The sequence below is a fragment of the Neofelis nebulosa genome, chromosome 1, assembly GCF_028018385.1.
Source record: "Neofelis nebulosa isolate mNeoNeb1 chromosome 1, mNeoNeb1.pri, whole genome shotgun sequence".
Lineage (NCBI taxonomy): Eukaryota > Metazoa > Chordata > Mammalia > Carnivora > Felidae > Neofelis > Neofelis nebulosa.
In genome coordinates this window covers 82471597-82497412 of record NC_080782.1, presented here as the reverse complement: position 1 = coordinate 82497412, position 25816 = coordinate 82471597, and the positions used below count along the sequence as shown (strand labels likewise).

At 36.2% G+C, this 25816-nt stretch overlaps 1 protein-coding gene across 2 annotated transcripts; it reads right to left on the bottom strand.

Moving 5' to 3' along the window:
* Positions 1-1472: 1472 nt before the first annotated feature.
* On the bottom strand, positions 1473-25496 carry SPATA9 (spermatogenesis associated 9). 2 transcript variants are annotated; one of them, XM_058726742.1, is made up of 5 exons: positions 24929-25496; positions 24625-24713; positions 16322-16549; positions 7017-7112; positions 1473-1955 (listed from the first exon to the last, which is right to left on the bottom strand). In XM_058726742.1, exons 1-5 carry the CDS (start codon positions 25020-25022, stop codon positions 1668-1670), a joined length of 795 nt encoding a protein of 264 aa, XP_058582725.1. In that variant the 5' UTR covers positions 25023-25496; the 3' UTR covers positions 1473-1667. The 2 variants fall into 2 exon arrangements, with proteins under 2 accessions (XP_058582725.1, XP_058582732.1); XM_058726749.1 differs by having other exon boundaries at positions 24904-25097.
* Between the last annotated feature and the right edge of the window lie 320 nt (positions 25497-25816).

The window sequence follows — 25816 nt, the reverse complement described above, 5'->3', positions numbered from 1 at the left end:
AGGGGCAGAGAGAGAAGGAGACAGAATCTGAAGCAGACTCCAGGCTCTGAGCAAGCAGTCAGCACAGAGCCCGATGCGGGGCCCAAACCCACAAACTGTGAGATCATGACCTGAGCCGAAGTCGGACGCTCAACCGACTGAGCCACCCAGGCACCCCTACATTTCCTTTTCTGATGGAATATGGGTAACATGAGGTAATATAACACTTGTTACTCATTTCTCAGACTACTAAAAAGCCAGGGCTGGACTTTTTGTAAATATTGTTCATGGCAGTAGCTATTTACCAGGTACAGGAAATGTATGTACCATCACTGGATGGGTACATCTTCGCCTGTTATATCAGGTGCTGATCCTCCAATGACCAGTCAGGTCTTAACATGTGTCCAGAATTTAAAACACATGAAAGAAACCTAAGTACCTTCTGCAGGCAAAACAGTGGCCCTCATGTGCAGGACCAGTTACAGAAGCATTCTCTCTCAGAAGCCAGTGGCAACAATGAGTAACATTAACTTGATTTCTGGTTCTAAATTTGTTCCTCTAAATCTGGAAATAAAAAAATATCATATTCTATCCTTACATACAGAAATCTTCTGTAAGATTTCAAAACAATATTGTGTTTTATAAATTTATTATACGTGACTTACAACTCCTACAGATGACTTATAAAAGGATTGATAACAGGCAGTTTCAAACTATGCAGCCTGTATATAGAAAAAAAAAATCCCCTTATTATCTCTGAAAAAGTAATGTAGCATTTTGATACAGAGTGTGTTTTCCCTCCAGATAAATACAGTTGATCCTTGAACAATGCAGGGGATGGGGGTACCATCCCCCTCACAGTCAAAATTCTACATAAACCTTTGGACTCCCCCAAAACTTAACTACTAATAGTCTACTGTTAACCAGAAGCCTGACTGATTACATAAACAGTCAACTAACACACTCTTTGAATATTCTATGTATCATACACTGTATTCTTAAAGTAAGCTAGAGAAAATATTAAAATCATAAGGAAGAGAATATACATTTACAGTACTATAATGTATTTATTTAAAAAGATCTGCATATAAGTAGGTTTGCATAGTTAAAACCCATGTTCAAGGGGCAACTGTAATTGGAAAGATACTTTAAACAAATCAGTAATAAAAACATAAATGCATTATAAATATACCCATGTTATAAACCATAGCATAAAGTCTAACCCTCCAAAGGGTACACTTTCTTGTTCATTAAAAAATATCATATGGGGCACCTGGGTGGCTCAGTCGGTTAAGCATCTGACTCTTGATTTTGGTTCAGGTCATGATCTCACATCTCATAAGTTTGAGCCCTATGTCAGGCTCTGCGTTGACAGCATGCAGCCTGCTTGGGATTCTCTCCCTCTCTGCCCCTTATTCATGCATGTGCACGTGCTTGCTCGCTCTCTCTCTCTCTGAAAATATATAAATTAACTTTAAAATCATAGTCGTACATATATTCTACATCAAGATTCATTTTATTTTCTCCACTATATAAGTACTTGAGAATGACATTTTAGTAGTTCTCTACCCCTTTTCTAAAGCAGAGCATTCAGTATATGAAAACTAGTTTCTTAGTTTTGTCAGTTGAAATGTGATTAGATAGATAGCTCTTAAGCTCCACTCAGTGATATTTATGTTCAGATTTGCTCATTCATTCATTTCAGTGCATTGGTCAAACACAGAATGTAAAACCTGGATCTTGTTACTCAACTTATTGGCAAGAAGTTTGGGGCAGTCCGAAATACTGTCTGGTTTCTCCGGTAATGACCTGTAAGGTTTTGCTTTGATTTCACCTTCATCAAACGTAGGTTCAGAAAGCACAGGCTCTGAAAAGGCTTTTCTAAGATTTTCACTCTCCTTTCTGTTTTGCCTTATGGATTCTTCTTCTTGGAAAATTTTCTTTACCTTCTCCAGCACAGCATTAACACAGACTGTCTAATAATAAAAAAATGTGTTGAAAAGTAGTTTCTTCTTAAGCTACTGAACTTTCCAGTAACAAATCCAATAAAATATTTAACATAAAGCCATTAATCTACTTAATTCTAATAAAGAAGCGCTTCCTTTCCTGGCACATGATAAACATCTAGAGATTGCTTCCTTGTTCTAAATATATTACATCATAAGCTAGAAAGAAAATTAAAGCCTGGTATACTTCAGTAAAGACAAGCTTTCCCTCTTTTCCCTTCAATTCATTAGTTGTCTTACATCTTTACTCCCTGATTTAATTAAGCTCTTTTATTCTCCTGAATTAAATGAAACATTTTCTGGGAGATGAAATTTGTCACCAAACATGTTAATATCTCAAAGTAGGTTTTTGTTTTTAATTTTTCCCCCTAGACTTTGCTTATACCTATGTGTACAATTGGAAGGGCATTAACATTTTAGAAAGAATTTAGTAACCCAGTGGAGCAATGATTTCTAAACAAACACACAATCCATTTTCCCTCAAAAAAAAAAAAATGCCATTCAGTACTTTAAGAGTGTCAAAACAAAACACATAGAGAAATATAACTTTGAAAATCGAGAACCACTAAGAACTATATCCAGTAAACTTATTCTGTAAGTTTACTAATGAAGATGATGATGCCTAGTGTTTAAGACAAGTAACAAGAATAATGAAATCCACAAATATGAGAATACCTAACCGGCTTATTTTACCAAAGTGATGCCTAAAGCTGACATAACAGGCAATAAGCACTTTGAAGATTTTCCTAAAGAGGGTAACGGAGAAAAGATCAAGGGCCTTAGATTGACAAGTTCTTCCTGACCTCCTGCCTCCTCCTCTCTTGGCCTGCATCCCACTGATGCTTTCCTTCACTTTCCTGTAGTTAGTATGTAGTCACCTGACCCTGTTCTAGCCAAAAAATAAAATAAAATATGTCTGCTGGGGGAAGGTCAGGAGGGATTTTTGGAAGTTTTTCTCCTATATAAAAAGGAAGGCTCTTCATCTTTTCCTCCTAATTTGGACAATGATGTAGATAGGATGCCTGACCATGAGGTGACAAACCTAAGGATCAAAAACAACAAACAAGGTAGCAGAAGAGAAAAATGCAAAGGCCCTGGGTTCATGATGACATTGTAGATCCACTGTACAAACCTGGGAACCACCTAACTCTAGACTTCTAATTAACTGAGATATTTAAATGTCTTCATTGATGAAGGCCCTGGTAGCTATTTTTTGTTACATGCATACAAGTATATCCCAACCAAGACCTATAAAATTTTGAGGTCCGTCACTTTCAGCTGCAAACAGCTTCATTCATTTATCCCCATATGTGATCATTTTCTATGTATGCCATGCTGTGAAAGAAGATTAGGAAGCCCTGTCCTATTTGATGTATTTCTTCTTCCCTCACCTACAAAATTTTATCTGTGCCCATTATAACCACTTCTACCCCAGTCTCCGAAAATGAAGGGTCTTGATCAAGATCAGTATCTATGTTTCTTTTTAACCTATAGCCTACCTGTTCTCTATTAATAATCCCCTGCCTTTTCAGCCTCTCGTTCTTGACTGGCTCTTCCCCTGCAACTTAGAATGTGCTCCAGTATCTTCCATCTTAAAATTAAACATTAAAAACCCCTGGCACCCTGTTTCCCTCTTGATTGCTATATATGCTGGTTTTTCTTGATCAAACCAGAGTCTCTATTCATGGCTTCCATTGTACCATCTCCTCTTCACTCTGAAACCAGCTTATTCCTGTCCTCTTTATCCTGTCGCATCACTGAAATAGTTCTCAAGATGGTTGGCTCCAACATCTTTTGTACTAGATCTAGAAACTTTTCACAACTTTATTTTACTTGACTTTTTCTGTTCATATTTGACACCTAACTGCTCACAACTTCCTGAGTCTCTATTTCCTTGACACTTTTTCTCCTGATTCTCTTCGTACTTTTCTGATTATTCCTTTTTTGTCTCCTTCGCAGATTTGCTCTTAGCTCACCGTAAATGTTGTTATTTTTCACATTTCTTTTGACTTTCCACTTACAGACTTTTCACTTTTTCCACTGTGGTTCCATACACAGGGCATTAACTTCCAACATGCATGTTATTTGATTTCAAAATCATAACTTCAGCCCTGACCTCTCCTAGACGTTGGGTTGGCTACATGACCAATCCTCAGGTCCCCCAAAATACTGTTTCTTTTACCTACTTAGAAAATTTATAGCATGACAAGTCATGTGGGATGATTTCAAAAGCCTTTGAGAAATTAGAGTTTAATTTTGGTGTCAGTCTAATTTGTTTTAGTTTTACCATATCTATTTCATTCCACCCATTTTTTGCAGCATTTTTGCATTCTAGCTCAGTTGGATGTCATTTTTGCATGATTCACATTTAAGATATTGAACATTTCTCAAAAGTTTTAAATGCTTGTAAAATATTTATAAGTTCAGTTATTTTTAAAAAAACTATGAATATGTTTAAAAGTCCTTTTACTTTTTTTTTTTTGATGATGTCTTGGCTCTTCTTGACCTTTTTCATTCCCCTCTAAATTTTAGAATAAAATAGTCAACTTACACACCTGCTGATATTTAAATTGGGACCACAATGAATCTATAGATTATGGGAAAAACTGAATCTTTAGTATTGTGTGTTTCAATCTGATAAAAAATATTAACAAAAATATATAAGATCTTGAACAACAAAAAACCCATAAGAATTATTGAGAAATTAAAGAAGACCTAAGCAAATAGAGGGATAGACCATGTACAAGGATTGAAGGGAGGACTTATTCTACTAGTTATCAAGACTTATAAAGCTCTTGTAAATAATACAATATTGAATCTAAGAATAGAAAAATAGATCAACTGAATAGAACAGAGAGTCTATAAACAGACCTGCATATATAAGGACACTTGATATATGACAAAAGAAGTATTCTGGGGCAATAGGAAAAGTACCCCCCCCACCCAATAAATTGAGTTGGATCAGTTGGATACCCATGAAGGAAAAATTTGTTCCTTACCTGATACCAATTCCAGATGGATTATAAATCTGAAAGTGAAAGGTAAAATAACAAAGTTCCTAGAATATATCAGGAGGAATAGTTTCATGATTTGGGTATAGGTCAAGATTCCCTAATTAAGACATAAAAAGCATTTAACATAAAGAAAAGATTAATACCTTGAACTACATTAAAATTAAAAACTTCTGTTTTAAAGACACTGCTAAAAGAGTGAAAAGGAAGTCATTGAATAAAAGAAATAACCAAAAGAGGGTTTATTCCTAGAATATATTTTTAAAGTACAAATCAATAATAAAAAGATAGAATAGAAAAATAGAAGACTTTAACAGAAATTCACAAAAGAGGATATCCAAATGTCCACTTAGTGCATAAAAATGAACTCAATCTCATTAACGATCAAGGAAATGCAAACTAAAGCCACAATGTGATAATACTACATATCCACAAGAATCGCTAAAATGGAAAAGACTGACAATACCGACTGTTTGGCAGTATCTGCTAGACATGAACATGTGCATATTCTGGTGGTCCAGTAATTTTACCAAAACATATGTACAAGAATATTCATAGAAACCATATTCACAATGGCCAAAACTACAAGTAATATAAAATATATAATAATAGTATATATTATGTAACATATTATAATTATATATTTATATTATTAATATATTTATGTAATATATAAATATAATGTTACATTTATATAATATAAACTATATGTTATAGTTATAATATATATTGTTATATATTATATTATAATGCTATGTAATATTAAATTCATATATTATATAAAATACATCATATTATATTATTATAATAATATTTATATAATATTCAATTCAAACCACAAAATGGATAGTAACACATATATTGAATACATATATGTTCTATGTATATACACACATATATATATATTTCAACAAATGGAATAATACACAGCAATGAAAATCAACAAACTACTACTATACACAATAAATCTCATAATGATAATGTTAAGCAAAAAAGGACAAAGATAAAAGAATATATAGTGGGGCGCCTGGGTGGCTCAGTCGGTTGAGCGTCCGACTTCAGCTCAGATCACGATCTCACGGTCCGTGAGTTCGAGCCCCGCGTCGGGCTCTGGGCTGATGGCCCAGAGCCTGGAGCCTGCTTCCGATTCTGTGTCTCCCTCTCTCTCTGCCCCTCCCCCGTTCATGCTCTGTCTCTCTCTGTCTCAAAAATAAATAAAAACGTTAAAAAAAAAAATTTTTTTTAAATAAAAAATAAAAAAAAAAAGAATATATAGTATATTATTTCATTTATATACAATTTACAGAAAACTGTATTTAGTGTTAGAAGTCAAAATAATGGTTACTTTTATATAAGAGGCAAGTGATTTGTGAGGGGAACAAGAAAGAAGCTTCCAGAATGATGATTACATTTTGTTTCTCAACGTGTGTGTGGTAGGTAGATTAATAGCTTTTGTGAGAATTCATCAAGCTGTGTAGTTTTCTTTGTGTGTTATACTTTTTTTAAAAAAAAATTTAAAGGTAAGTATAAATGACAATGATTAAAAGAAAATAACCCCTTATAATTTATAAAACCCTTTATACTTTTGTCACACTTTGTAATGAACACTTTTGAATTACAGCACTTGTAATTCAAAATACACTAATATTTGTATTCCCCATATCATGGACCTAATTGATGGAATGCTGAACTTTAGCCAACCATGGCACAATGGCTGAAACAAAACAACCATAGCTAAGTGAAAGTAAAACCAAAATATTTTGAACAAATCATAATAAACATTATAAAAATAATTTTAGTTATTTAAGCAAATTAGTTTTTGGTGAATTGACTTGGGTCAGAAATGGGCTGACTTTACCTCAGAAAAGTAATTTTATTTTAGAAGAGTAAATTTTTAATGTAAAATTGTGTAACAAGAGAATAGTACCTTGGTTTATGAATTTATAATATATATCTATATCTTTAACATACATGAAATAAGTATATTTACATCTAGATTGTAATAATTTTCTTAACTCACCAAATAAATTAGTGCTGCATATGAAGCATACATGATGCTAGTTAAAGCAGTCTTTGCTGGAAAAGAAATGATTTCGAACAAAGAACCCCTTCTGACCTGCAAAAACAGAAGAGTTTTCTTATTATAATAAAAGTTTTCAATGTTACAATGTTAAATTTTACCATGTTATTGTAAAATGAGAATTTCAATATTTCTTTCCAAAAAAAGTTATCTACTGGATCTATCTGGATTTTTTTCACATTCTGAAAATATTTTGGTTTATTTTTCTCTTTGTTTTTTTTTTTTTACAAAAAGGTACTTTCTTTTGCTATGACAGATCTATAAAAACCTATGAAAGATCTATAAAAAACCTTGCATTTCCAAAATCTAAATTACTTTTTTACATTTAACAAGTGTGCTCACTAGAGGGTGCCACTGTGCATGTTGTTAGAAAAACAGTCTTTTCTTTGTTCAAATTCATGTAATTATCCTTTACTAAATTATTCACCTCTTCATTTAGCAAGCAGCAATCGAAATACTAAGGATTTCCTGCAGATTAATGACCTGCTTGGAAATGTTAATCATGAGACTGCTGCAGGCCAGCATTAACCTTAGATGAACATTAAGCTTCAGGGAATGCTCTGTGCTCACATCCAGCATGCATTTGAAACAGAGAACGTTTACACCAATAACGAATTTGTCTCTCAGATGTTTCTAGCTTCAGGTGGTAGCTGTCCCTGCCTCAAACATAACAGAATATATTTAGTTTAAGGGAACTGTACTCTCTTCTAGGTCACCTCTGCTGCCTTGAGTAGGATATGAAATGAGGACATTAGGAAAAACATTCCTTTCCCATTCAGCAGTGTAGTGGCAGTTAGCCATGCTCCTCTGAGGTAAGTGCCAAGACACTCAGTGGCTTCAATAACTCCCAAAGGTACAGGCTGTAGCTAATAAAATCGTATAAATACACAGTAAAAATGCATACAAACTAGAAAGAACAGCATGTATGTGTATGTTATTTAAAACATTGAAAAACTGGAACAATTGATAGCAGGACGGTTAGGTAAAATAAGGTGTATCCACTTAATGGCATATTATAGCCTTTTAAAAGGTGCTTCTGAAGGATGCGTAATACCACTTTGTTGAACAAACATTTGTATGGCACTGTGTTCTATCTAAGTGCTTGTAGTATCTTCAGTATTCGCTTACTGCTACCACTGCGGAATGAAGAACAAAATTGCCCATCACAATTTACCTTCCTCTCTCCCTTAAGTGATTTATGGAATGCTGACGCCAAGAACACGCTCTAGCCTACTAGTTGAGAGATGGAGGTGGGGGTGGTGGGGAGGAGTTCCTTCTCCTTCCTTGTTTTCCAGGCCCGTACTAACTCCTAAATACAGAGACAGGTAGGGGGAGTTTTAGCCCACACTCCGTAAGTCAGTCTGGAAAACTTCCCAGAGTTCCTGGCTTCTGGAAAGAGTTTCCAGGAAACAAAGCAGCTGCTGCTCTTTCCCTCTTGCTAGAAGAATCAAATTGATAGTGTGCCTTTGAATCCCACCATTAGGCTACAGGGAGACAAACATACAAGTAGAGAGCTGATGTTAGGAAAGAAAACAGATACGCTCCAACAAAATGCCTCCTGGCAGAGTAAAAGATTCATGAGTACAGTGGGGGGTCCATATTCAACAATTCGCAGGTCATATACAATAAAAGTAAAAGTGGCATCTGCATGCATGAGAAATTACCATTTCTATTTTTTTCCAGATTTTTGTCCTTCACCTAAAGTAACTAAAACTGATTACTTTTCAAAGTTTCAAAATAGATTCTATATCTGATATACGTTATGCTTCTGAATGATGAATCTGTATATTGCTTAAGAGTTAGTTTTTCATCATTTTAATGCTTTTGATAAATACTTGCTATTCCCGTAACAAATCATTCCTGTGGAAAATACATTTCCTCCAAAATTTATGTGGCTACTGGCAGGTAGCCATTTTTCAATTTTATGATCCACTTCCAATACATGTTTTTCTTATATAAACCATGCTGTTTCCTTTTTGGCTTGTTCTAAGCAGGAATAGCATATGATAAAACAAATAAACAGGAGTCCTTTCTATATCAAAGGTTTTATTTAGATTCCCTCAGCCATTTAAAAAAATTTATCCTAACTTATTATATTCGTTTTATTTGCAAATTTGAAAGCATCTTGATATCAGTATTATGGCCATATATTTGTTTGAACTTTTAATATTAATGTTAATATGAGTGTGTAAGATATTTGGATATATAAGATATGTGGATAGGTTATATGGTCATACTAACATATCAGATACATGGATATTTCAACAGTAAAACATTTCGATGTTTAATGAAATTTTGCCACATAACTTTGCCTCATCTCATTAAAGGAGTATCTGTGATTATCTTACTTTCAGTCATACTGAGATAAATCACAAAAAAGCAAACAGTAAATAGTTTAGAAAATAATAAAGATCCACTTATAGATGACCTGAAGGATAAAGAATCACCAGGCCCAACTTAGTTTATGTTGCTCAAAACCACCTTGAAGAAGGATATCCAGGGGGTAATGGGGGGAAACTTGAACTCCATGATTCACAGGTTAAGTGTTGCAAGAAGCACTGACTGGTTAATAGGTCCAGAAAAAAAGTTTGGAAAAGCTACATGACCATGTCTTTGCTTGAGTAAAACACAGTATTCATGAGCACGGGGAAGGCTCCTAGCAGTGCACAGTAAAAAAAGCTATTTGACTTTGTTTACCCAGTATTAATATCCTCTGTAACATTGTTTTTGAATAAGATCTTACTCACATAGTCCTATTAAAGCTCAAATGTCCCAACTTCTGGAGAAGTATGTCTTCAAGATTCCAAGTAGTCTACTTTCTAGGAATTGTCCTTTCTCCTCAGGTCTTGAATTATACCACCCAAGATTACCCCATAGGCCCACTGAAGACCTGTAGAGACTCTTGATATTTTTGAGGTTCACACATATTTCTTACACAAAATATGTGAAGTTTGAATTTAACCCCCAAACTGAAGTCTACCTTGAAGGGTTGGGGATGAGGAAAAGACTATACTTAGAAAAGTGTCTGATCTTCATTCTGAAAAAGGGAACACAAGTTCACTTGGATCCACATATATCACAGGCATTTTAGATGCCACGGGTTTTCTTCCCCTTTGCCCGTATCTTGCCTACACCACTTCACAGTGCCTACACTTCATCTCTTAATGCCACTATAAGGAAGATTCTATCATAGGAAGAGCTCCTGGTCCTGTGGCCCTGCACTGCCCTGCCAAAGTCAACAACTATGTCTGGGAGCTGACGTGTCTTGGCTGGAGTCAGCATTGAAGCTGATTATCTAGGTCACTGCAGCCTAAAGCAGCTGCAAGTTTTACTCATCCAGACAGTTTACAAGGCTAAGCAGATGCACCATTCCATAAGTACTGATGCTAGGGATGTTGAAAACTACCAAGAAATATCTAACCAGAGTTTTCCATTCCAGAGGCCCTTTTAGGACTAGCAGATATCTTGCTATAATCTCAACCCTGCATAACCTGGAAGGATTTGAGGAGCAACTTGACTCAACGCCCCACCCATAAAGACAGGTGCAAAGGAAGTCTCTTTCAACAAGATGGCCAGCTGGAGAAGGCAGACTCGAACTATGTGCTCATGTTACAAAAGCCATGGGGATCTCTTCAGGTCATTTGCATCAATTGGGTCTTTGGATAGTTCATATTGGGCTCAATATCTTTGAATATGTTAACATATATAAGACTTACTCTACGTCTGAGCACAGAACCAGAAAGTCAAGGGAGCTCCTGTAACAACATTCATGCTCTAATTATCTTGAGGAGACTATTACTGTATGCTTCATCCCAGACCACATCAGAAGGTTGAAATACTATCCTAGTCATAGTCAGTGTTCTAATGAAAAAATGCTTCTCTATTATGTGTTCTTGAAGGAGTAATCTGACTGGCATTCCCAGCTACATAATATCCAACAAGAGTATTGGTAGAACCATTTAAGGTGCTCTATGTACAAAAATATCTTTCTATCATTAATTATCCTCAGATCAGTGACAAAACAGAGCATATAAAGAGGATCTTTAACACACACTTTCAGATTATCTAGTCTGCTTATCTTCTTACATAAAATGATGTCCTCCATGCATCAACAAGCATATCCCCTTGCATAGCAATTCCAGATTTCACTCATTTTACTTCTCTGCACACCAGGAAGTTCTACCTTGACACAGGCAGCCTGGCAATCCTTGAAGGAATTCATGCTGGAATCCACTCTGGGTAAGCTAAACTCTCACTATGGAAAGACAACCAAGCAATGAATATACCAGGGCTGGTGTAACTTACTCGTACTATGCCACTTATCTCTCTGGTACACTGACACCATGGATATACTCCATTCACAGACCAATCCATTGACCTCCATCACACTTCTTGCGTTACTCTGTTGTTACTTTCACTCTCTAGGCCATTGTCTTCACTTTTCATACTTCTATTCCCTCCTCACTGAGACTTTTATATTTGAGATATGTTGTTTTCTTGCTTGTTACAACTTAATTTCCTCTCAGTGGCAATTCTGATTCTCCACCCTAACTAATACATATTATTGAAGTATAGCTTATTCCTCATTCCTAACCCTCGAGGACCCTGGAATCTCTGACCGAAGGCTGTTCCCACTTGTCTCACTCTTGCTATGTGGAACTTCTTACCTTTCCTAAATAAGTCATGTTCTCTCTCACCTTAGCATCTTACTATACGATGTTCACTTCTGGGAATAATTTAATATCTCCTCCCTCAAGATCTAGTATTATCTTCTCGAAAGCCTGCACCAACTACTCTTTGGAATTACATGCTCCTTGTTTCCGCTTCCAGAGTACACTTTGCACTCTCTGATTATGCACTTACTACACTCCACTGACACTCCTTATTTGCCTATCATCCCCACAGTCCATATAGGGAAAAGGCAAGACATCTATGAATCCTAGTATCTAAACTAGTGATCTTACATGTCGATTTTCAATAAATATGTGTTGAATAAATGGAAAAAGTAGAATAATAATTCACTTACTTCCAGAAAGAAATTTAACAGTCTTCTATTAAAACTCATAAAAAAGATACTAAGCAAAGCTGAAGGATATCTGGTTCTAGTAGTACGGCAGACTGAGCTAATGTGGAACTCCCCCCCCTTCCCCCACATACCTAGAAATATTATATAAAATCAAACTCCAAAATGTAATACAAGACTGTGTTTGGAAAAAAAAAAGAAAAAGAAAGGAAAAAAATAAGGAAGGAAGGGAGGAAGGGAGGGGAAGGAAGGAAGGAAGAAAGAAAGAAAGAAAGAAAGAAAGAAAGAAAGAAAGAAAGAAAGAAAGAAAGATTGATTGATTTCTGGAGTGCCTGGGTGGCTCAGTGGTTTAGCATCTGACTTGATTTTGGTTCGAGTCATGATCTCATGGTTCATGGGATGGAGCCCCGCATCAGGCTCTGTGCTGGTGGTGCAGAGCCTGCTAGGGATTCTCTCTCCCTCTCTCTCTCTCTGCCCCTCCCCCTCATGTTCTTTCTCTCTCTCTCTCTCTCTCTCTCTCTCTCTCTCTCTCAAAGAAATAAACATTTTTTTTTTTTTAAAGAAAGATTCCCTGTGCTAGGAACGAAAAGGTGGAGCGGTAAGTGTGTGAGTATATTGCCCAGCAGGTATGAAAAAGAGGTAAGTGAAAGGAAAATATGAGGAAGGTAAATAGACATAAAGAATAAAATGAAAATGTCCAAGGTATATTGAATAGATATTCCAGAATAAGAGATTAGAGAAAATGAGAAAGAGGCAATATTTGAAAAAACAATAGCTAAGGATTTTCTAGAATTGAAGAAATTATCCTCAGATTCAAGAATCACTATGATTCACAAGGGAAAAGCATTTTGACAACAGCTAATACAATTGAAGATGTGCATCCCTCATAACCCAGTAATGCCTCTTCTAGATGTACCCTTGGAGAGTATCTTACACACATGGAAAAGGAGCCATTTACAAGAGTGTTCATTGAAATACTGTTTGTAATAAAAACAGTTGTGGGATACCACAAACAAAATAAAATAATAAACCATAGCTACTCATATCAGAAATGTTGAGTACAGGTGCCTAAATGGCTCAGTTATTTCAGTGTTTGGCTCTTGATTTTGGTTCAGGTCATGATCTCATGGTTCGTGAGATTGAGCCCTCTGCTGTCAGCACAGAGCCTGCTTGGTATTCTCTCTCTCTCCCTCTCTCTGCCCCTCCCCACTCGCTCACATGCACGCTCTCTCTCTCTCTCTCAAAATAAACGTTTGAAAACAATGTTGAGTGAAAAAAGAAAGTTACAGAAGGATGAGTATAGTATATCATTTGTATAAATTTTAAATATATGAAGAATAATAGATGTGTACAAATGTAGCGAAAATATGAAAGTATGCATAGAAATGCTCACATCAACTTCAGGATAATGATTTCCTTTGGTAGAGAAAAAAATGGGGAATGGATTGGGACATAGTTAATTATATTTCTTTTTATAGAGGAGATATCTGAAGGTAACATTGCAAAATATTACTACCAATTTAAATTTGGATAGGACTTCTGATAAACTACCTTTTATATGTTTTGAAATATTTTATCAGTAAGAATTTTAAAAATTAAAGCTATATTCTAAGACAATTAGAACAAGAGCAAAGGAGAAGAAATTTTATAGGTGTTGATTTTGAAATGATGTCAAAGAGACTGTCACAGTCAGCATATGGACCTTGGACAGGTCATTTACTTCATCATCCTGCTTCTCTCACTTCTTGGAATAAGTTATCACAACTAAGTTCTAAATTTACCTGTGAAATTCAGTGTCAGGGCAAAAAGGCAAATGTGTGATGTTTCTTAGTTCTTATGACTAGATAAAAGGAAACACAAATTCAACTAGAAAGATAGATTATTTTCCTGCCATTGAATCTTCATGAGTATTGGGAGAAAATTCTTCCATGGATGTCTCTCATTCCTGTACAGATTGGACCTTCTGAACAAAGCACATGTTTGAATAGGAAACAGTTTTTGAAGCTAGAGAAAATATGTTACTCTGGAGAGATTTAGAAGTGTACTTCCCAAGAGCCTTCAACTTCCCCCTCGGGAGACATTTGCTTCTCTCCCTAAACCTCTCTGTCTTTCTCTCCCTTCCCACCCCTCCTCCCAAGGCTGAGCAGATACACCAACATCCTTTTTTTTTTTTTTTTAAGTTTATTTATTTATTTTGAGAGAGAGAGAGAAAGTGCAAGCATGGGAGGGGCAGAGAGAGAGGGAGAGACAGAGAATCCCAAGCAGCCTCTGCATGGGGCTCAAACCCACCAACTGTGATATCACAACCCCAAAACCAAGATTTGGGCGCCTAATTGACTGAGCCACTCAGGTGCCCCACCAACACTCCTATAAAAGCTGAGTCTCCTAATTTCAGGCTCCTCTCCTGTGATGCAACTCATTATATGCATAGGTATCATGTGGCTCTCATCACATTGTCCTGAGGGAACTGAGGGGGTATGGGAATGACACAAGACATTGCTCTGGCTGCTGCTTTTGCAGTAGATAATAAACAATCTCTGTCCCTGATTCAAGGGAATCTTGTGTGTCTGTCAGTCGGTCAGTGTGTGCGTGTGTGTGTGTGTGTGTGTGTGTGTATACCTGTGGCAGGCTAATTTGTTAGTTTCAAAAGAGTGTAAAATCACAGATTCTTCTTCAGTTCTAACTTACCAAAGAGGAGTAAAAAGAAAGATTAAATAACATAATGGATAGTGTCTTTAAATGTGATTTCATAATAAATACAGAAATATTCTTCAAAGAACACTTCTTATGTCAATTATACAGCTCAGCGACATTTCTTTCTGACAACCTAAAGATACAGGAATACTTAGAGAATCCAGTAGTTAACAAACACAAAGCATTTTTTACTTTCTCAAACATCAGGTATTATAAGGGAGCTTTTTATAATGGCTATCTCAAGCAATTCATAATTGAACTATCCAGTTATTTCTGAAAATGTTAAAATCTTTGATTAAAGAGAGATTCCTATGTAATGGATATTGTGTTGCTTCTAGCAATCCATCATCCATTTGCTCTCTCATCTTTTCAAAAGAGCCCAAATTTTGTTTGATGATTCATCCTTTCCCCCATTCTCTGGTCATGTGATCTGGATGGAGCTCCAACCTCCACTGCAGAGAAAAAATAGGCAATCAAGTCCTAGGCCAGTCAGTGCATCCCATTTCCCTGGTTTAGAGGTAAGCCCACCTCCAAGAGTGAAACTCAGGACTTGTCCAGGAATGCTGGGTCAAGGACTTTCATTCTTTGCTGCTCTAATTGAACCTGGAAGGATGGGAGTCCTGGGAAAGCTGCAAATCACCTTGTAGCCATGAAGGGAAAAGTCAGTCTGGGAATGGACTCTACACAGAGGAAGCAGAGCCAGGAGATGGGGGAAAAGAGAAAAACAGGACCCTGAAGGCATCATTTGAGCACCTATATATATCCTGAAGCCTCATCTACTCTAGATTGTTCAACTATGTAAACTAATACATCTTTCTGGCTTAACTCCGTTTGAGTGAGAGTTTTTCTCCTTTCAACAACAGAGTCAAAATGAGCCACTCTGGGGTTTAGGTACCAGACTTGCAGGATTCCAAATCTTTTGTAGCAAACATTTAGAATGCTTTGAATAATGCCCAGATGGAAAAACCCAGAGTTCTACACCATAAAGTTTAGAAAAAAGGAAACTGGTCCTGAAAAAGTTTTAAAAGCTGCTGTCCTTAACGAAATATAACAGACCCTCAACAAAACCATGTAGAACATGTAATTTGAAATATACTTGGATGTTGATGGGTCTATCAAAATGAGTTTATAGTTGAATGTACTCAAATATGTTAAGTCAAACAAAGACTTTCTTGGAAACATAGCAAGGTTATGAAGAAAAAGGAACAAAATTATTTTTAAGGCTTGTTATACGATTAGTTTTAGGTTTGCTATAAGTGGTAATTTGTATGCTAATATTTAGGTTGAACCATTTGAAATTTACAGTTTCATATATTTCAGTCACATAACAAAGTAGGAAAAAAGTCCACATTACTTCCTCTTTCAGATTTACTTTAACCAGAATATATATGCCATATTGGAAAAAGGCCAAACCATTCATTTCTTATCCAAATATTCATGTTTTACATGTAGGACAACCAAATGTGCTACATTTTCATTTTTCCGATCTTGCAATTTCATATCTTGTGCACATGCAGTATTGACTCACCTGCATGTTACATACGGGATGCTTTTGTGCATTAAGCTCCCTCAGCAAACGATGTGATATGTCCCTTAATTCTAAAAGTCTACAAGCAAGTTGAGGCTGCAGAAGTTTGGCCACTGATTTGGAAGATCTGGATATGCTGCTTAATCCTTGAATTAATGTTCCTCGGTTGATCTTCGCTAGAGCAACAGCCATTCTGATTTTGGATGGGTTTCGCATGGGTTCTCTTTTCTGGAAAATAAGCCTCTGAAAAGTGACTGATGTGTGATTCTCCAGTGGATCATTAAAATCTACTTCAGGCCGAGACCAAGTACCGCATAACAGTACATTATGCATGGTCCTATGCATATACTCAGTGTCCGATAATTACATCCCACCCCATGTACCTAAATCTTTGAATAAATATATGATTTTTGCCTTAGCATAAATATCTAGAATTTAAGTTACTAGCCAAAAGATCTAAATTTTTCATTTTTCTCTCTGCATTTATTTATTTTTGCATTGATTTTTTTAAGGGCACTTTCAAAAGCAAACAGTTCTTATTCAAATATTATTCAGTGTTTGAATAATTCAAACAATAATTCTTATCCAAAACTGTTACAAATATTTCTCCAGTTTACTTTAAAATCTTAAGTGATAATGCATACATACATAATGCATTGTGCAATGTAAGAAAATAAAATATCCTATATACTAATAAACGAGCTTAAGGAACTTTTACTTGTAAAAACTTAAAAACTTCCATGAACATTCTGACGGAAGAAAATTGTGGCATTAGCAAAACATATGACATGTAGATCTTTCCCTGCTGGACCAGAAGGTGAACCACAGAGAAATTACTTACAATGCGGTTAGACTGCATTCCAGGCAACAGGCAAGTATAGTTGCCATTATTCCTTTAAGTAATTTTATGGGCTATTCTGGCTTTTTTGTATGTGACTTAGGGGAAACTAATGGTTCATAACACAAATAAGGAACTTTGAACCTCTATTTATTGAGTCTAAATATATAAACACAAAACATCTTTTATACGGATTTTTTTTTTTTTTGGTCTACAATGAGCAACATGCATTTGTTGAAGAGCTAAAGTACTATGTATCATTTTTATGCATCAACTTTTGTGCATCAACTTTAAATGCATCAACTTTTATACTGAAGAAATAATTTTATTATTGCTGTTTTTGTCATTAAAGTTGAATACTCCTTTTACTGTTGAGCATTTGTCATTGGAGATAACCAAAAGCTGTTCTAGCCTGTCAATGGGGATGTATTTCTGCAGATCTGGTGTCTTATTGTGGTTTAATCTGTTAACTTTACTGGGGTGCCTGGGTGGCTCAGTCAGTTGGGCATCTGACTTTGGCTCAGGTCATGATCTCAAGGTTCATGGGTATGAGCCCCACATTGGGCTCTGTGCTGACAGCTTGGAACCTGCTTCAGATTCTCTTTCCTTCCCTGTCTGTCCCTTCCCCTCTCTGTCTGTCCCTAACTCGTGCTCTCTCTCTCAAAAATAAACATTAAAAAACTTTTTTTAAATCTGTTAACTTTACTGAAAAAGTCCCATTAGCCTACCTTTTGTCTCAACCCTTCTAGTCAATACTAACAGTCCAGAAAACAATCTAAGTTGCGGGCTGCTAGAATTGCTGCAATTCCAAGCCAATTTAGGGTAGAGAAACCCTTAAAAGGAATTAGGTGGTGGGTAAAATAAGCAAAATCACACACAGGTGCTATCACTTGATATTATAGCTAGGTTTCGAGCACACCAGGGAGAGAAACCACAATTATCTGCCATAGCCAAAGCTCTTGCACATACAGATTCAATTTCTCTTGCGATCTTATGCTTTGCTTCGCTGATTCTTCTTCCCGACTCCTCCTTAAGTTGGAGCAGCTAGAATGTCTAGTTTTACTTCTGATTACAGTTTACTGTGTTTTCTCTCATAATTTATAATCATAAAGTGAGGCATAATGCCAGGGCAAACAGCAGTGGGACATGCACACTATACTGAAATTTCATCTAATAGTCATTCAGTGTATTAAGGACTCTAATTTTTGCAGATGCAAGACATTAACATTATGGAGCTTCCCTCTCTGTACTTTGTGCCTTTACAAAGTCTTGGTGATCTGTACTTGTTGGCCTGGATTCACTGGCTTTATTCGGATATTTCTGTTAACTAATCTTGATTCATTCCCCCAAACACTATACTAGATTGATCTGTTCAAACTTCTCTTTTATAACATTGCCTTTCTAAATATTTTCCTCTGTAGAGAAATAAGTCTATTTGTAATTGATAAACTGTTAATCAAAATTCTCCTGTAGGATCATATCATTTGAATTTGAATATCATTATAAATACAGCATTTATGATAAACGGTATTTTAAAAAAATTCAAGTGTACATTACAATAATTCTTTAGTGCCCTTTGCATATTTCTTCTTTCAGTATTGTCATAAATTCAGAGCTTTTTCCAACAGACTCAACCAGTTCCTAATTAATATCATCTTTGTTTTCCTTTAATGCTGAAATAGTTACAATTTGATGACTTTGCTTCCCTTCATGATTTTTACATTGCTTTCCTTTTTCAAAACTTTCAGTTACCTCTGAAAGAAATATTACCTCCAGCAATAAAATGTTTCTGACCCCTTTATTTTCCCCTGACACAAAGCATACAATCAACTTGTTCCCAAGAAGACCATTAATGCTTTTAAGAATAGTATTAGAAACCACAGGGTGCCTGGGTGGCTCAGTCAGATAAGCATCTGACTTCAGCTCAGGTCATGATTTCACGTGGGTTCACGTGGGTTCACATGGGTTCACATGGGTTCGTGAGTTCACGCCCCGCCTCAGGCTCTGTGCTGAATGAAAGCTCAGAGCCTGGAGCCTGCTTGGCATTCTATGCCTCCCTCTCTCTCTGTCCCTCCCCCTTGCACTCGATCTCCCTCTGCCTCTCAAAAATAAATAAACATTAAAAAAAATAGTATTAGAAAGCAAATCTGGGTACTGGGGTGGATATAAAGTGGGGTTTTTGTGACTCTGAGAATAGGAAGGTAACAACAGAGGCTACTTACAGTCCTTTAGACGCAGAGTAAGATGTTCCTCTTTTAAAAAAAGCAAAAAAACAAAAAAACAAAAAAACTCACTGGGGCACCTGGGTGGCTTAGTTGGTTAAGCATTGGAGTCTTGATTTTGGCTTACATCATGATCTCACAGTTCATGAGACTGAGCTCTACATTTGGCTCTGTGCTGACAGCGCTGCGAAGCCTACTTAAGATTTTCTCTCTCTCTCTCTCTCTCTCTCTCTTGCTCTTTGCCCCTCCCCCTCAAGATAAATAAATAAACATTTAAAAAAATACCAGTTTATGGTAATGATTCCAATTCAGTCTTCAGTGAATTTTTATTTTTTTAACGTTTTTTATTCATTTTTGAGAGACAGAGACAGAGCACAAACCAGGGAGGAGCAGAGAGAGAGGGAGATAGAGAACCTGAGGCAGGCTTCAGGTTCTGAGCTGTCAGCACAGAGCCCGATGTGGGACTCGAACCCATGAACCGCGAGATCATGACCTGAGTCGAAGTCAGATGCTTAACCAACTGAGCCACCCAGGTACCCATTCAGTGAATTGTTGAAAAAGGCTCCAGTAAAATATTTTAAAATAAAAAGTTTTTGTCCTTTTGTTGAGCTACCAGCTTTTCCTTTTGTCTACTATCTATGCTATGTATTTTCCTCCCAAACTATGTGTGTAAATGTAAATGTTGACCTCAAATTAAGAAGTGCTCATTTCTTTTCCCTGGGTTGTTTTATTTTGTTTGACTCCTGGCCTAAGCATCCTGGAATTGGTTGCAAAGTGTGCAAGTTTAGATGATTCTTATTGTCATTATCATCACCAGAGTACATTACCAAATGTATGAAAAGAAATTCCAACTCCCCTCACCACCATCACCAGGCAATGTTCATTTATCACTAGAAACCTAGCATCAGTTAATCAGACTGTTGTGAGAATCCGGCTCCAGATTTCACCATTTGACCTCCATTCTTTGAATGTATGCTGCTTTCCCTTTTTCTTTTCTTTTTGTTTTCTAGAGCCATGCCCATTTCTCTAACATCAGCAGTTTTCACGCTGAACTCCGATTTCCATTACATCAGCTTTTTACTACTCCACATCCAAAAAACCAGCCTGTCAGCAAGTCTCATTCAATTCTTTCTCTGAATAGTCCTAGAATTTGACCACTTCTCACTATGCCCTCTGCCAGCACTCAGTCCATTCTATTTATACCACCTCTTCTCCAGACTAGTCAAGGAGCCTCTTCAGTGGTCTCTCTCCTTCTCTCCTTGTCTGTTGCCATTCTACTCCTCAACACCTCAGCCAGAGAGATACAAGTAAAACTTAGATCCTATCTTGCTTTTCTTTTCAGCTGCTTCAGTGCCTTCCTAGTATGCTCAGTGTAAAAGCCGAATTACAAATGCTACAAAGGTTGCCATATTTTTACCTCTCTACCCTCATTGTCTTTTTCTCTCCTTTCCTCCTCACTAGTTGTTGAGCTGGTTAGGTATACTCCCACCTCAGGGACTTTGCATTAGCTATGCCATTTGATTCTTCAAAGGTACCAAGGTCTGCTCCCTGGCTTCCCTCAAGTCTTTCTTAAGAATCACTTTCTCAGGGCATCTGGGTGGCTCAGTTGGTTGAGTGTCTGGCTCTGGATTTTTGGCCCAAGTCACGATCACAGAGTCATGGGACTGACCCCTGCATCAGGCTCTGTGCTGAGTGTGGAGTGTGCTTGAGATTCTCTCTCTCTTTCTCTGCTCCTCCCCCCCTGATCATGCTCTCTCTCTCAATTAAAAAAAAAAGAAGTAAAAAAAAAAAAAAAAAAAAAAAAAAGGAATCATTTTCTCACTAAGACCCTCTCGGTCACCCTAACTTAACAGTCAGTTGTTTTCCCTTTTCTACCCCTATTTCATATTTCTACTATATTTATTCTTCTTCTTATACATACCATTAACATAAATAAACTTGTTTCTTGTTTTTCCTGACTAGGATGTAAGTTCTATGACAGCAGTGTTTTATATCCATTTGGATCACTGATCTTTCCCCAGTACCTAGAATAGTGTCTGACACAAAATAGAGTGCCCTAAATATTTGTTGAAATGAATGAATGAATGAATGAAGACTATATGAAAATAGATTAATAGAGAGAAATAAATATACCAAATATTAAATTAGAAATCACCTTGAAAGTTTTCAGTGTACAATGTGCTCTGTAACTTTCACAATTATGACAGTGCCATAACAACTCACCAAAAACAAAAATACAACTTAATTATAGAACACTTTAGTTACACTCCTATTCTCATCATATTTAGAAATATCAACACCATTAAAAATGATTTCCAGACATTATAGGTGCAGCCCCAAGAGTTTTGTCCCACATGTTCAAAAAAAAAAAAAAAAAAGCCGAGAGAATTCAGAAAAGTACATCAACAGCTATAAAAATCCAAAATTTAAGTGGATTCTAATATGTTCTATTTACTACTCCCAATTTTATAGTATAAGGCTAAATGCAAGATAATTACAGAATAAAACACATAATCACCTTTAATAATTAAAACCACAAAAATTGACCCTATTTACCACAAAAGATTTCTCTCATTCAAGTAAAAGTTCATCTGAATTAAAACTTTTAGTTCCCTAATTGTAGAATACAGTTTTCACTTGTTCAAATGTAAAAGTTTAATATTTTTAAATCCTCATGAAGAAATCAGTTGCAATTGGTAAGTGTAAACCTTTATAAAACTTACTTCTTGCTAAAGGAAGTGGATATTGAAGGTACTGGGATATGGGTTCGACTGAAGAACACATGACTTCAGAAGCCATGACCTCAAGCCAAGAGCCTAAAATTAAATTTTCTCAGCTCCAGGAAGAAAATTTCCTTCAAATCATAAGTCATGAAGAACTATTTAATAACCATTATTCTTGGTATGTCCCTCTATACAAATCCCACCAGACATTTTGTTTGTTTGTTTCAGGCCAACAAGGTGGCCTTTTCCTAAATAAATAAATGCATAAAATTTTTAAAAAGAGAGATTTTAAAAACTAATCATGAAATCTAGAAACTCAATTTAAATTTAATCATGAAATCCAACTCAATTAACTAAAGCCCCCTAAGTATTATTAAAACCACTCCTTTTAGCATGTTTGGGAACTATGGATCATTCCCAAAAAAATAAAATTTGCAGCATTTACAATCTGACCTTTTAAAAATAATTTCGTTATCCAAGCATTAGCATTGTGTTTTGAATAATTTATTGTTGAAGTACAAGTAACTTCCATCTGTACAGTATCCCCTAACAACTTGGGTTTCTTGCCAATCTCAGCAACACATTCTTCATAGTAAAATGGTGGGAAAAGTACAATGTAAGTGTTTTGAAATGAGAAATAAAGTAACTATGCTTATATTCTTCTCTGAAAGAGGTAAAGTTCTCATAAATAAATGACTTTAGTGACTTGGAAATAGGAACTCAGAGTTCTTTCTTTGGGATCAGAGTATCAATCTATTTCACTATTAAACCAAATTTATGGCTCAAGTGATAATGAGGTAAGTCAGAGGGTAGGAAGAGATGAAGGGAGTTATGAAGAAAGCTGCAACTTCTTTCATTCTTTAGTGTTGGCAATGGTGAGAGAATCACAACGTGGAAGCAGCAAGAGGGGTTTCCAGACCAGTCTCTGGCTTCCTAGGATTCACCTTGAGGCTTCCTCAGGAATCATTGCCACTAGTGTGCTAGCCTTAATCATTTTACATTCTAGACCAAGCATGGTCACCTGCCCATTTCCTACCGTAATATTCCAGAGCATACTCAAGAAAAATGTCCAAAAAGATTTGTCTAAAAAGATTTTATACTAAAACTAGGGGAGTGTAAAAGGGGGAAACAACTAGACGCCGAGTCTAAGATACAGATTTATAGAGTCTGGTTTGCTGTCTGGAGGACCACCATCTGGGTGCCATCTTCCCACTATGTATCCAGATACCTGCACTTCACCATCATCCCTCCCCAAAGTCTACACCCAAAACCCATACCATTGGTTCCGATTTACTTGATATTCTGGGAAAATGTTATGCTGTTTCATACTTTTTGACCTAAGTGACACTGCTTCCTCTGTTCCTATCCACTTACCCTACCCCTTTTTTCACTTTGAAAATTTATAATCATTCTTTGAGACCAATTTGAGCATCCTTCTTCCATAAATCCTTCTCTGACCATTCAGAATGGTAGAGCCATTCATTCCTTAAAGATAAATTTACCTCTTACCATGTTCCAAAGACAATTACTTGTTTACAGTTCCAATTGACTCCACTAGATTAAGCTCATTGACTGAAAGAATCCTGTTTTTATCTCTGTATTCCCTGTCCCCAGTCCCAGCCAATAGGAAAGTATTTAGTAAATGTCTGATGCCTGGTGGTCTGGATGAATGGTTAAAAGTGGTTCTAAGATCCCTCCTTTGGAATGAAATATATAGACTTTGGGATTACTATGTTACTCAGAGAGTTTTTTTGGGTATATTTCCAGGTTTTGGCTATAATCCTTATGTTTGACATTGCCCGAACTCTGATATCTGGATAAGGAGGTTATTACTGTACTGTGTAACTTTACAACATATTCTATTCTAACTGTGGTCTAGATGACTAAAATACACTTATCCATTAAGAGCTGTGTACTTTGAAGTAAATTATGTTACAAGATATTACTTTTTCCTGATCAGATATCTTTTCAACCTATCCACTCTCCAACTCCCAATATTTTATCTGTTGCAAATTCTTTTGGGAACAGAGGTTATACAAAACATATGCACATATGCTTTGTTTAAATTGGTATCACTATTTTCTTTCCACATTAAAACATATACCCATACCATATGTATGTTTCTATTACTATAATTCATATCAGTTTTTTCACTGACTTAATTGCCATAGATTTTAGTTAAAATATATCTAGATATGTTTCTGATTTTATATTAAGCAAATCTTAAGCAAATGTAGCAAACTACATGCATTGCAATTGTGGCTATAAAAATTCCAGATTTTTGTTCCAGATTTCCAGTCTGGAGATAGATTTATGTATCTATCTCACTTCCTTGTCCACCATTTCTCTGCTTTCCATAGACTTACACAATAAGATTTGAAATTTGTTTTTCTGAGACAAAATTAATTTTTTCCTAAGCAACAGGTACTGATCTCAAAATCAAGCATTAAATAATTGGTATGATATTAAAAATTCAATATACTTTTTGTAATCCTTTTCAAAGTTATGAAATCACATTACCTGATCAGACCGTGATAATCTTAGGATGGTAGGGAATTCGTCTTTAAACTCATCTAGAAGGTCCATGATTATTTTCTGGATCCCCTCGACTAAGACAAAAAGAAATTGGGGTGGGGGTGGAGAAAGCTTAACTAAAAACATTCCCTAACCACAATTCAAAAGAACATGGGACACTGGGTCCACTTTGTAAGTGACTGGGAAAGCAAGTAAACCCTAGGGAACTTTATTCCCAGTTGTTTCCCACACCCATTATCCCCTTTACAATGAGATTGCATATACTTCTTCCAGAAAAGTTCTTCAACACCTGCCCACATATCCACCCAACAGGTTTGATTGGCATGACAAGTTCTTGCTTGGGTTCCTAGTGCTTGGCAAGTTTGCAGGCCACGGCCACACATGTCCTACTCTGTCATTTGTGAGGGATGAGGGCACCCTTCCACTCAGGAAAGCAGGCAAGGACAGAACCTACAGCTAGCTCATTGCCAGAATTCTCTGTTACTGCACAATGGGCCTCTGAGAACTTGTTACAGAATCTTCTGAAATCACGCTGGCACTGAGAAGAGGAAGAATGTGTTTGAAGACACATTGAAGGGGAGGAGAAAGGAAAATGAAAAATAAACTGTACTAAGGAGTTCTGCATTATACGTTGAATTTTGACCCAATTTCTATAATGATACCTCAGTTAATGGATCATCTGAAACAAAGCTCCCTTTGAAAAGAGTTGGCATATGCTTTAAAAGAAATGTTTCACATACAATGCCAAGTGGAAAAGAAACACCAGCAGTTAATTCAGAAATACTTCTGAACAGGTTGTTTTTCCTTCACTCAAATAAATATCACTAAGTAAAAGACAGGCAAAATTATAAAATATATCGTTTGTCTTCTTTAAAATACCAAGCTATTTTTTTCTTCTTCATCTTTTTCCCTCCTAGTCCTCTCCCACTTCATTATTTTCCATTTATTAAGTCTAGGAAGAATTTCATGTCATATGTGCTTGATTACCTAGTTACTATTTTAGTGTGGATGAATTTAGAGTCGATTAACATAAATCCCATTTAAAATTTTTTTCATGTTTATTTATTTTTGAGAGAGAGAGCATGCAAACAGGAGAGGGATAGAGAGAGGGAGACAGAGAATCCAAAGCAGTCTCTGCACTGTCAGCACAAAGCCCAACACAGGGCTCGAATCCACC